General features: G+C 40.1%; 1 protein-coding gene, 1 non-coding gene and 1 pseudogene across 3 annotated transcripts in view; all 3 read left to right on the forward strand.

Moving 5' to 3' along the window:
* Window positions 1–12,299, forward strand: part of LOC105484347 (mediator complex subunit 17) — a 30,449-nt gene that overhangs the window by 4,563 nt on the left and 13,587 nt on the right. The window contains exons 3-8 of one of the 2 annotated variants that reach the window (XM_011745871.2): window positions 1,801–2,020; window positions 5,284–5,420; window positions 5,510–5,594; window positions 6,463–6,615; window positions 8,255–8,385; window positions 9,382–9,566. In XM_011745871.2, the coding sequence (XP_011744173.2) occupies window positions 1,801–2,020; window positions 5,284–5,420; window positions 5,510–5,594; window positions 6,463–6,615; window positions 8,255–8,385; window positions 9,382–9,566 (911 nt within the window). The remainder of the gene's footprint in view (window positions 1–1,800; window positions 2,021–5,283; window positions 5,421–5,509; window positions 5,595–6,462; window positions 6,616–8,254; window positions 8,386–9,381; window positions 9,567–12,299) is intronic. The other variant, XM_011745872.2, reaches the window with a different exon arrangement.
* On the forward strand, window positions 6,130–6,325 carry LOC112427188 (U4 spliceosomal RNA; annotated as a pseudogene).
* LOC112427185 (small nucleolar RNA U13) lies at window positions 9,053–9,153 on the forward strand. The gene has a single exon (XR_003018664.1). It is a non-coding gene; the product is annotated as a small nucleolar RNA U13 (small nucleolar RNA).

Consider the following 12,299-nt stretch of genomic DNA (forward strand, 5'->3'; position numbering starts at 1 on the left):
AGTGAGCTGAGATCCGGCCACAGCACTCCAGCCTGGGGGACAGAGCAAGACTCCGTCTCAAAAAAAAAAAAAAAAAAAACTGTGTGACCTTAAATTAAGAAGTTATTTTCTCTAAGTCCCTGTTTTTCCATCTAATCCTTCCTTCCTTTTTTTTAGGGGATGGATTAGAAAGGTTAGGCCAAATTATGGAGCATATTGAGAGCTGGGTAGAATTGCTGATATTTCATAAACAATATATTCCATTTTTGAACGTTTGAAGATGAAAGAGAAGCAGCAGAAAGAGGAGTTGGTGAATAGTCTGAAATCATTGAGGCTGCTTGGGTCCTTAAGGAAAACAAGTGTCAGGACCATAACCAAATTAGTCATGGAGAGGAAGTAATGACTGTTAGAACCCATTTGTAAATACAATTAATTGAATAGAATTACTCACATAGTAATAGTTTCAGAATCTAGAAACATTGTGCTAAGGGACTAATAGAGTTCCCTAAATCGGCTTTCTTCATTTTACAGAGAGAAAACTAAAGCTTAAAGAGATTTGTAATATGTGCAAGTTGCTGTCAAGCCAGTAGTTAGAGAGCCAAGACTAGAACTCCAGCACCTAACTCATAGCCCCACTGCCTTTTCTACTATTCTGTGCTTTTCCCAGAAAGGAAACTCCAGGAATTTCTTAAGATCTCCAGGAACTCTTTTATTTACGTTCCTCAATATGATCAAAAGATTATTTTGATATTTTTATGAAGCTTTTTATGTGATTTTTGACTCTCATACAGCCAGAAAACTTTATTAAACTGGTTAGTAAAATACACAAATTATGGTAATGGTGGGTATTTATGTATGTATATATGATATGTAGATTTTGATTTCTGATCAGTTTTCCAAAAAATTAGGATTCAGTGAAGTACATTTAATATTAACAATGGCAGGGCGCAGTGGCTAATGCCTGTAATTCCAACACTTTGGGGAGCCAAAACAGGAGGCCAGGAGTTTGAGACTATCCCAGGCAACATAGGGAGACCCTGTCTCTACCAAAACAAAAAACAAAACAAGCCAGGCTTGGTGTTGCGCATCTGGAGTCCCAGCTTCTCAGGAAGCTGAAGCGGGAGGGTCGCTTGAGCCAGTAGGTCAAGGCTATGGTGAGCCAAGATGGGGCTACTACATTCTAGCCTGGGCGACGGAACAAGACTCCATCTCAAAAGAAGAAAAGTTAATGCCTCGTGATTTTAGTCTTAATTCCAAAAGCACTTTAATAGCTTATGGTAAGATACAAACTATGGTAAGCTACAAAATACAAGATAATTTTACAGTTATACCCATTGCAGTCATTCATTTATTCATTAAATCAAATATTATGTGCCAGGCATTGTTCTAGGGTTTGTGGATATAGCGGTTTCTGCCAATGCAGGTTACATTGAAGCAGAGATTATAGATGTTAATCAGAAGTATAATGAGTGCCAAAAAGGTTATATATAACTCTATATGTGTATGTGCAGGATAGGGGGGCGGCAATATATAAGGAGAGGAATGGCAGTACATTAGGAGGGGACCTAACAGGCTGGACAAAGTTGATGCAATGGTAAATTCTCACTAGAGGCCATTGTAATGTTTTTGATTTAACATAAGTAAAGCTTTGGGTGAGTTGAACAAATAAATAGGTTAAGGTTATTTTATAAAAACCACCGTTATGTGTACTTGCCCCTCTTTTTTGCTCTTCTTTCACTTCATTTTATTATTGATGAAATATGTAATTTTAGAGGCATTTAAAAATCCTGCAAAACTGCATGTTTGTGTTGTTTTCGATAGAATCCTCAGACGTTGCAGTTGATATCTAAAAAGAAGTCACTTGCTGGAGCAGCACAAATCCTATTGAAGGGGGCAGAAAGACTGACTAAATCAGTTACCGAAAACCAAGAAAACAAGCTACAAAGAGACTTCAATTCTGAGCTTTTGCGATTACGGCAACACTGGAAACTTCGAAAAGTTGGAGATAAAATTCTTGGAGATCTGAGCTACAGAAGTGCAGGTATGAATATTATTAAAAACTATACTTTCTGGCCAGGCGCGGTGGCTCATGCCTATAATCCTAGCACTTTGGAAGGCCAAGGCGTCGGGATCACTTGAGGCCAGGAGTTCAAGACGAGCCCAGGCAATATGGCAAAACTCCGTCTCTACCAAAAATGCAAAAAATTAGCCAGGCGTGGTAACATGCACCTGTAATCCTAGCTACTTGGGAGGCTGAGGCACGAGAATTGCTTGAACCCAGGAGGTGGAGGTTGCAGTGAGCCAAGATCGCACCATTGCACTCCAGCCTGGGGGACAGAGCGAGACTCCATCTCAAAAACAAACAAACAAAAAACTATGCTTTCTGTGTAAGTATAATGTTAAACATCCTTCTATAATATTTTATTTCTCAGCTATGTGTTATGTTTCAAAATTTTAATTTCTGTTCATTTAAGCCAAAACCACTCTTATTAGAGCCTTATAATAAACAGCCTAGTTTCTATTTCAAAACCCTGGAGGTACACGTAACAGAAAGTTCAAAGATGGGGTTTATGTGCTGGCACACCTTGAAGCATAATTGACTTTTTTGTTAGAAATGAGGTAGAACTACACTCCTCAATCGAGGCCTTACCTGTAACCCTTAAAAACTGAACATGGCCGGGTGCAGTGGCTCACACCTGTAATCCTAGCACTTTGGGAGGCTAAAGTGGGCAGATTGCTTGAGCTCAGGAATTCAATACCAGCCTGGGCAACATGGCAAAACTTCGTCTCTACAAAAAATACAGAAATTAGCTGGGCGTGGTATTACATGCTTGTTAGTCCCAGCTACTCAGGAGGCTGAGGCAGGATGATCCCTTGAGCCCAGGAGGTCGAGGCTGCAGTGAGCCGAGATTGCAGCACTGCATTCCAGCCTGACCGTGTCTCAAAAAACAAGCAAACAAAAAAACTGGACCTGATGCAAGTGTTCTTCTGAGAATTATACAAAAAAAAAAAACTGGACATGAAAGGAGGAAAGAAACTTTCTATTCTTTACTGTTTCTTTTCCCATTAATCTGCTAAGCTGTTTTTATGTCCTGAGTGAAGAGAAAGGGTGGCAGAAACGTTTGCTTTCCTTTTTCCCATCAAACTAGGGCTACAACACTAACTTAGGGCATGCAACTTTTGGGGGCATACTAAAGTTTGATGATGTTGGCTTCATATTTTTTGATATAAATTCTTAGTTGTTGAGCTATAACAAATAGTAGGTTTTACAGGGTAATAATGGCAATGTTTTATAAGCTGCTGAGGCAATCAGAGGGACTGGCTATATGGAAAAACTTCATAGCTCAATGGGGTAAAAGCTGTGAATATCAGGGGAGGAGGCAAGGAGTCTTGGCTTGGATAGTTGAGATAATGGTAGAGTGATACCTGAAAGATTCATTTACCAGAGTAATCTATCATTATCCTAAAATTAAAAAAAGATAAGTTAAGGTGGTTAAGTCAAATACTGGAGGAATGACATGCTTCAACACTATTATTAATAGGGGTATTTTGAATCCTGAAGATTAAATCTTATTATAAAGACGAATTAAAGATGACCAGACCATTTAAAAATTTTAATAGGTGGTCTGTAGAAGCAGTGCTTTCTTGTTTTGGATATTTTCTTTTCCACAAATAATTTGTGTATAGGAACTTTAATTCTTTCTTTGGGGTAGTCACTCATGATTATGAAAGGATTTGATCACATTGTTTTTAATTGCAAGAAAATCTTTAGCATCTTCCCTTGTTATAAAACCAGTTACATTGAACCATCTATTTCTTACATAATTCAGTGGCCCAGAGCAACTCACCCAAATTCCTTTTTTTTTTTTTTTTTTTTTTTGAGACGGAGTCTCGCTCTGTCGCCCAGGCTGGAGTGCAGTGGCGCGATCTCAGCTCACTGCAAGCTCCGCCTCCCGGGTTCACGCCATTCTCCTGCCTCAGCCTCCTGAGTAGCTGGGACTACAGGCGCCCACAACTGCGCCCGGCTAATTTTTTGTATTTTTAGTAGAGACGGGGTTTCACCATGGTCTCGATCTTCTGACCTTGTGATCCGCCCGCCTCGGCCTCCCAAAGTGCTGGGATTACAGGCGTGAGCCACCGCGGCCGGCCCACTCACCCAAATTTCTGAACTACACAAAAACACATCACATAAGATCTAGGAACTGGGCTGGGCACCGTGGCTCACGCCCGTAATCTCAGCATTTGGGGAGGCCAAGGTGGGAGGATTGCTTGAGCCCAGGAGTTCAAGACCAGACTAGACAACATAGACCCTATATCTAAAAAAAAAAATAAAAATAAAAATTAGCTGGGTGCGATGGGCATGTACCTGCAGTCCTAGTTACTTCGGAGGCTGAAGTGGTAGGATTGTTAAATCCTAGGAGTTTGAGGCTACAGTGAGCTGTCATTGTACCACCACACTGCAGCCTGGGAGACAGAGGGAGACCCTGTCTCTAAAAAGATAATAAAAAATAAAGTAAAAAATCTAGGAGACTGGTTGAAAAAAAGTTGCTATGTGCACTATCCTCTGTCTTTCTGTTTGTTGGATGCAGAGCACTTAGTTGAAACCTTAGTAGAGAGGCTAAGCTCCAGAAGTATTTCATCTCCAAGGTTTCAATCTGAGGGATTGTTTTCTAGGAGTACACTCTTTTTTTTTTCTTTTTTTTTTTTTTTTTTGAGAGAGAGTTTCGCTGTTGTTGCCCAGGCTGGAGTGCAATGGTGCGATCTCAGCTCACCGCAACCTCCGTCTCCTGGGTTCAAGCGATTCTCCTGCCTTAGCCTCCCGAGTAGCTGGGATTACAGGCATGCGCCACCATACCTGGCTAATTTTGTATTTTTAGTAGAGACGGGGGTTTCTCCATGTTGGTCATGGCTGGTCTTGAACTCCTGACCTCAGGTGATCCGCCCACCTCGGCCTCCCAAAGTGCTGGGATTACAGGCATGAGCCACTGCACTCGCCCTGTGAGTACACCCATTTTTATCAATACTCCATTAGAATAAAACAATTTGGATTTTCTGTGGAATTCTTATTATAATGATGTCATTAGACTAAGAAGTGTTATTTTTTTAAGGTAAATAACTTACCCCCCCAACACTGTTATCTTTCTTTCCTTTGCTCACCACTCCTCACCCTTTCCCCCAAAACATGTTTTTTAGTGGGAACTTTGTGATTCAGTGATGTGGATGTCAAGTATTATATAGTTAATAATGTGTGTCAGAATAATATGTTAACTGTTTTTTATTTTCCTATTTTTCATACAACATTAGGATCTCTCTTTCCTCATCACGGTACATTTGAAGTAATAAAGAATACAGATCTTGATCTGGATAAAAAGATACCTGAAGATTACTGTCCTCTTGATGTCCAAATTCCAAGTGATTTAGAGGGGTCTGCATATATCAAGGTATTTGTCAAAATATTTTTCAAGTAATTTCTTATGAATAGCCTGAAGTTAATTTGTTAACCCTTTTTGTTGTTTTTGTTGTCATGTAGGTTTCAATACAAAAACAGGCTCCAGATATAGGCGACCTCGGCACCGTTAACCTCTTCAAACGATCTTTGCCCAAATCCAAACCAGGTATGGTTATGTTCTATCCTCTAATTTCTGGTCTTATTTGAGCTGACGTTTTAAAATAAACTGAAGATAAATATAGGTAGGAAAAATAGATATTTTGAAGTAAGAACAATTCAAAATATACTTCTAAAATTTGTCAGTAAACCATTAGTGAATAGCTGTGCAGTTTTTTTTTTTTTTTTTTTGAGACTGAGTTTCTCTCCTGTTGCCCAGGCTAGAGAGCAGTAGCACGATCTCGGCTCATTGCAACCTCCACCTCCCAGGTTCAAGCGATTCTCCTGTCTCAGTCTCCCAAGTAGTTGGAATTACAGGCATGCGCCACATGCCTGGCTAATTTTGTATTTTTAGTAGAGATGGGGTTTCTCCATGTTGGTCAGGCTGGTCTTGAACACCCAGCCTCAGGTGATCCACCCACCTCAGCCTCCCAAAGTGCTAGGATTAAGGGCGTGAGCCACCGGCAACTTTTTTTTAAAGATTGGACTTATTTACTAGTTTTCTCTGTTAAAGAAGTGAGATTTTTATAATTTGGAAAGAATATAGCTTTGCACAGTGGTAGTATCATATCCAATGAGGTTTATCTGTGGCATGATTATTGCTAATTGATGCTTCCCTCTTCAGGAATTGAAACAACTTCTTCAGGAATGAAAGCTTGGGGTGGCAGGGAACTTCTCAATACCCTGCTGGGATGATTTGTAACAGTTGGCATTGGCAATTTTTGACAGTCTCTATAGAGACTGAATAGAAAAAAAAGAATATATTGTAATGTAGTGTTTTTCTAAACTTTTGTCGTCACATGTATTCAGATCACCATTTAAACTAGTTAATGCATAATATGGTTAGATAATTGATACATATATTTCTTGTCTTTCAGGTTCCCCACATTGGCAGACAAAATTAGAAGCGGCACAGAATGTTCTCTTATGTAAAGAAATTTTTGCACAGCTCTCTCGGGAAGCTGTTCAAATTAAATCACAAATCCCTCACATTGTGGTGAAAAACCAGATTATCTCTCAGCCCTTTCCGAGTAAGAGCAGCCCTTTTTCGACTTTATGAACAGGACTTTGTGTTTTGGGGAATAGGACAGAGAAGGTAGCTCTTAGGGTGTGTTGGGAGAATAAGGAGAGCAAAGAAATAGTGTGCTATCCATAGTGACAGCCAGTAAAGCATGTAACACAAACTACACTGTGGAATCTGTTCTGTCCTAAATAGTGTGACCCTTGGATTTTTAAGCTACATATTTAAAATTTGCACTTATGTAGTCATTATTGTGGTCAAGAGAAAAGAAAATTTGCGCTAGCATAGCTACAGTTATTTAGCAGCAGTTGCTTTGAAGGGAGATTTTTCAGGGATCCTGCCTTATTGTCTAAATGAGAGGCCAATTTAAAAATGTTTACTCTTACGCCTGTCATCCCAGCACTATGTGAGGCCGTGGTGGGCATATCACCTGAGGTCAGGAGTTCGAAACCAGCCTGGCCAACATGGTGAAATCCCATCTCTACTAAAACAAAAAAAAGGCCAGGCACGGTGGCTCAAGTCTGTAATCCCAGCACTTTGGGAGGCCGAGATGGGCGGATCACGAGGTCAGGAGATCGAGACCATCCTGGCTAACACGGTGAAACCCCATTTCTACTGAAAAATACAAAAAACTAGCCGGGCGAGGTGGCGGGCACCTGTAGTCCCAGCTACTTGGGAGGCTGAGGCAGGAGAATGGCGTAAACCCGGGAGGCGGAGCTTGCAGTGAGCTGAGATCCGGCCACTGCACCCCAGCCTGGGCGACAGAGCGAGACTCCGTCTCAAAAAAAATATATATATATAAAAAAAAAAAGAAAGAGTTTACTTATAATAGTCTCAAATTTGTAGAAACTGGATTTTCATTGTATTATTCAAAAGCAGGTAGACTTGCCCTGGGATCAGTTTGTATTTAGCTTTGCACTTGTTTTTTACGTGAATTCTAAGGACTGTCGTCTTAAGAAGGAAGTAGGTTTTAGCAGTGAGAAATTCCATCCTACTTCTCATGGGAGCAGGGAAGACTGTCTTTTACGCAGTAAGACTGACTACCAACTCTTATTTTAAAGGAAAAAACGAATTAATATATAGCTTTTTCACCAGTCTTTAGCCACAGTTCAAGGGCAGCAGCCATATTATATGTCAACAGAATTTGAATTGTTAAAATACATGGTAGTTTATTGTATTCATGAATAGTTTTTGTTTTTTTTTTTTAAGATAAAGTTTCCATTTTATTGTTCAGGCTGGAGTGCAATGGTGTGATCTTGGCTCACTGCATCCTGTCCACCTCCTGATTCAAGCGATTCTCCTGCCGCAGCCTCCCAAGCTGCTGGGAGTATAGGCACACGCCACCATGCCCAGCTAATTTTTTTGTATTTTAGGTAGAGACAGGATTTCACTATGTTGGCCATGATGGTCTTGATCCGCTGACCTTGTGACCCACCCGCCTTGGCCTCCCAACATGCTGGGATTACAGGCGTGAGCCACCGCACCCAGCCGAATAGTAATCTTGATATACAGATGTTAATCATTAGGTCTGATCTTCAAGTTTAGAATATACCTTTTGAAAATGAGCTATGATTATACTTTATGAAGACAGTTTGTACCTTTCCATATTTCAGGTTATTTACATCTGTCCTCCTCCTTTTTATAAATAGACTTGCAGTTATCTATTTCTTTGTGCCATTCCTCAAATGATAAGAAATCCCAAAAATCTACTACTGAGAAGCAATGTCCGGAGGACCACCTTTATGTCCTAGAGCATAATTTGCATCTACTGATTAGAGAGGTAAGGAAATAAATGTTTTTCTTTGCACTGTGGTGAGCATGTCCAGGGCAGTGAGTATGCACAAAGCATCCCGCTCCTCTGCTGAGTCTTGATTATTCACATAGCACCAACATTCATTGTCTGGTATGAAAGATCCTTGCTGTTTCCTAGGGGAATAGAGATAATCAGAATACTGTCCCTGTTCCCAAGCATACCTTCTAGTGGTAGAGATATACAGGTTTTAAAGTAGAGGTGTAAGAAACATGGTGCTAAAGTGCAGAGGGAAGGGTGATTCTGACTGGGGGAGGTAAGGGAAAATGTCTTGCCAGAGTCTGTGAACAGACTAGTTTTATTCTGGGACATGTTCTACTTGTAGATCATCTGCAACTGTTCCAGGGAGCTGGTTCACAGGACAGGGTAATTTCAAAAGAATATCCTGTGAAATTTCATGGAAGTATATATTACAACCTCCCCTGCCCAACCCCAAAACCTGGTTCAGTTGATTGTGATGGTACAAGAGTTGTTTTTAAAAAGCTCCTCAGGAGGTTCAGATAGGCAGCCAGGTTTGAGAACCTCTAATCTAGGGTATAGTGAAAGAACTATTTACTGATTGTATATGTTCTATTTATGAGACTCAATGAAGAGGATTGTTTTATATTTTAAAACTTTTAAAATAAAAAAGCTTGAGATCCTTTTGTGGTTCAAAAGCATGATTGGGCTTTCATGCTCATGCGTGAGTTGTGACTCCCTCAAACCTTATTAGGATGTCGGCGCGTTACCCATCTGACATGAGAAAAGGAAAAAAGTTACAGCTTGAGAGGGACCCTTCTCTCTACAGACTTGCATTAAGTGTGACCTAGTAGATGCTAGCATTTTTCTCCAAGGTTGGATTGTTTTCATATGTGGTTCAAATCCATTCCTTTCAGTGTTTCTAAGATGTCAGCCATGTTTTGATTAAATATTGTGTAGCATTTACTAATGTGGATATTGGTTATTTAAAATGACTGTTTTTGTTAGTTTCATAAACAGACCTTGAGTTCCATCATGATGCCTCATCCAGCAAGTGCACCTTTTGGCCACAAGCGAATGAGACTTTCAGGTCCTCAAGCTTTTGATAAAAATGAAATTAATTCATTACAGTCCAGTGAAGGGCTTCTGGAAAAAATAATTAAACAAGCAAAGCATATTTTTCTAAGGAGTAGGTAAGGTTGAACAAAGTTACTGTTTTCTGTTTTTTCTTTGAAATTGCAGTTTGTTTTCTTCTATTATTTCATACACTTTTTTGGGATGCTTTAATTTTTTAATTTTAGGCAGAGGAAGTGGTAAGAGTTTATTTATGGTCATAGACTGGGTCCTGTCAAGTCTGGGGAAGACTTAGATCCATGTCTGATCTAACAGTATTCTTTCTAACACTGTCACTTTTTTGCAGAGACAACTGACTAGGAATGTGCCTTACAACACTATACTTTCTTCAGTAACCCAGCCATGAGATACTTATTTCTGAACTGATTTAAATGTTTTTCTTGAGTGTTTCTGTATGTTTTGTTTCTTGCACATTTTAGAGTTTGGAGAGCACTTTCCTTCGTGTTAACTTATTTAATCTTTGTTCTTTGGGGCAGGAAGTATTAACCCTGTTTTTACTGATAAGATTGAGGCTTAAAGAAGTTATGCACCTTTCTCAACGTTACACAGCTAAAAAGTTGCGGAACCAGGATTTATGCCCAGGTCTATGTAATGCCAAAGCTCTTTTTTTTCCTTTATATATACTGCTTACAAAATAACGTGGCATGATTACAAATAAATGTATCTTTTTCAGTGCTAAAGGGTGCTTTTCTATTTTATTATTGGTACTTAGTGAAAAGGCCTGTTTTTACTTCATTTGTAATTATGCCTTGGTAGTACTCCAGAATTTCAGGCATGGGCATTGTCATTAAATAGATGATATTTTATTTTTGATTTCCAGTCTTTTTCTTGTTAATACAGTTTTTTTTTAGTACATGAGTTTGTAGTCTTAAAGTGGAAATTTAGGTCCTTCAACTTTTAGTAAAAGGAATTAGGGAGACATGTTAGAGAAGACAGCATGATGCAGTGAAAGGAGTAGGGGACTAGGGATGAAAGGTGTGTAAGCCAAGGCTCAATCGTTTGCTAAATAACTTCGAGCAAGGGATTTAGTGTCTATGGTCCCCCACTTAATCCCCTGTCAATAGGTATAGGAGTGGGGTCTTAGGGTCATATTACGTGATGTATGTAGAAGTTTCTTGTAAGTAATAAAGTATTATATGGTAGGTTACTGTTTCTTACCATTAATACAGTTCAACTTAAAAAGCTGATAATTTGAGTAGTCTTCCAAATTTCTGATTGACCACAAATTTATATATTCCCCAAAATAAATGATCAGCATAAAAATAGCTGTTTTTAGAACCATTATAAATTTCAGAGTAGTAAGTGTAGCCTTCGAAGCAGCAAAGCTTTAAAAATGTTACTTCTTTCTGGTGTGCAAAAAGCTTAGTAAAGAAAAAAAGACCCTGGCTGGGCATGGTGGCTCACCCTTGTAGTCTCTATACTTTAGGAGGCCAAGATGGGAAGCTTGCTGGAGCCCAGGAGCCCAGGAGTTTGAGACCAGCCTGGGCAATGTAGTGAGACCTTGTCTCTACAAGAAACTTTTTTTTTTTTTTTGAGACGAAGTCTCACTGTGTCACCCAGGCTGGAGTGCAGTGGCGCAGCTCACTGCAAACTCTGCCTCTTGGGTTCAAGCAATCATCCCGCCTCAACCTCCCGAGTATTTGGGATTACAAGCATGCACCACCATGCCTGGCTAATTTTTGTGTTTTTAGTAGAAATGGGGTTTCACCATGTTGGCCAGGCTGGTCCCGAACTCCTGACCTCAAGTGATCTGCCCACCTCGGCCTCCCAACATGCCGGGATTACAGGCGTGAGCCACTGTGCCTGGCCAGGAAGTCTTTTAAAAAATAGCTGGGCTTGGTGTGGTGGCTCATGCCTGTAAACTCAGCATTCAGGGAGGCCAGGCAGATCCCTTGATTCCAGGAGTTTGAGACCAGCCTGGGCAACATGGCCCATCTCTACAAAAAATAAAAAAAATTAGCCAGCTGTGGTGGTATGCACTTGTAGTCCCAGCTACTTGGGAGGCTGAGGCTGGAGCATCGCTTGAGCCTGGGATGTTGAGGCTGCAGTGAGCTGTGATCACTCCAGTACGCTCCAGTTATGGTGACAGAGCGAAGCCATATGTTAAAAAAGGAAAAAAAGACTGATGTGTATGATACCATGCACTGTGAGATCTCTTGATATGCTAATATATTTTTATGTATATATGTCAGAGTGTATGTGTGTCTTTAAAAACGAAATCAGAGATTATAAAATTTTATATCCTTCTGAGTTCATACCTCAGAGGTGACACCAGAACAAATGAAAACTTTATACCTTGCATTCATTTAATACTGTATCATAAAGTTTTTCATCTTTTATTAAAGGTTTTTAAATGTATTTTAATAGCTGTATAATATCCTATTATATAAATACTTCATGATTTCCCAATTTTCCATTGCTAGATAATTTTATTTCCAGTTTAACGGTTCTTGTAATGCTCACACACATACATATCTTCTATAGGAATTATGAAGCACTGTCAGGGAAACATACCAAGGAAAAAGGAAAATAAATTTCAGAATGTATTGTAAGAAGCCAGTACTGGCCGGGCGCGGTGGCTCAAGCCTGTAATCCCAGCACTTTGGGAGGCCGAGATGGGCGGATCATGAGGTCAGGAGATCGAGACCATCCTGGCTAACACGGTGAAACCCCGTCTCTACTAAAAATACAAAAAACTAGCCGGGCGAGGTGGCGGGCGCCTGTAGTCCCAGCTACTCGGGAGGCTGAGGCCGGAGAATGGCGTGAACCCGGGAGGTGGAGCTTGCAGTGAG

The sequence above is a fragment of the Macaca nemestrina genome, chromosome 12, assembly GCF_043159975.1.
Source record: "Macaca nemestrina isolate mMacNem1 chromosome 12, mMacNem.hap1, whole genome shotgun sequence".
NCBI lineage: Eukaryota > Metazoa > Chordata > Mammalia > Primates > Cercopithecidae > Macaca > Macaca nemestrina.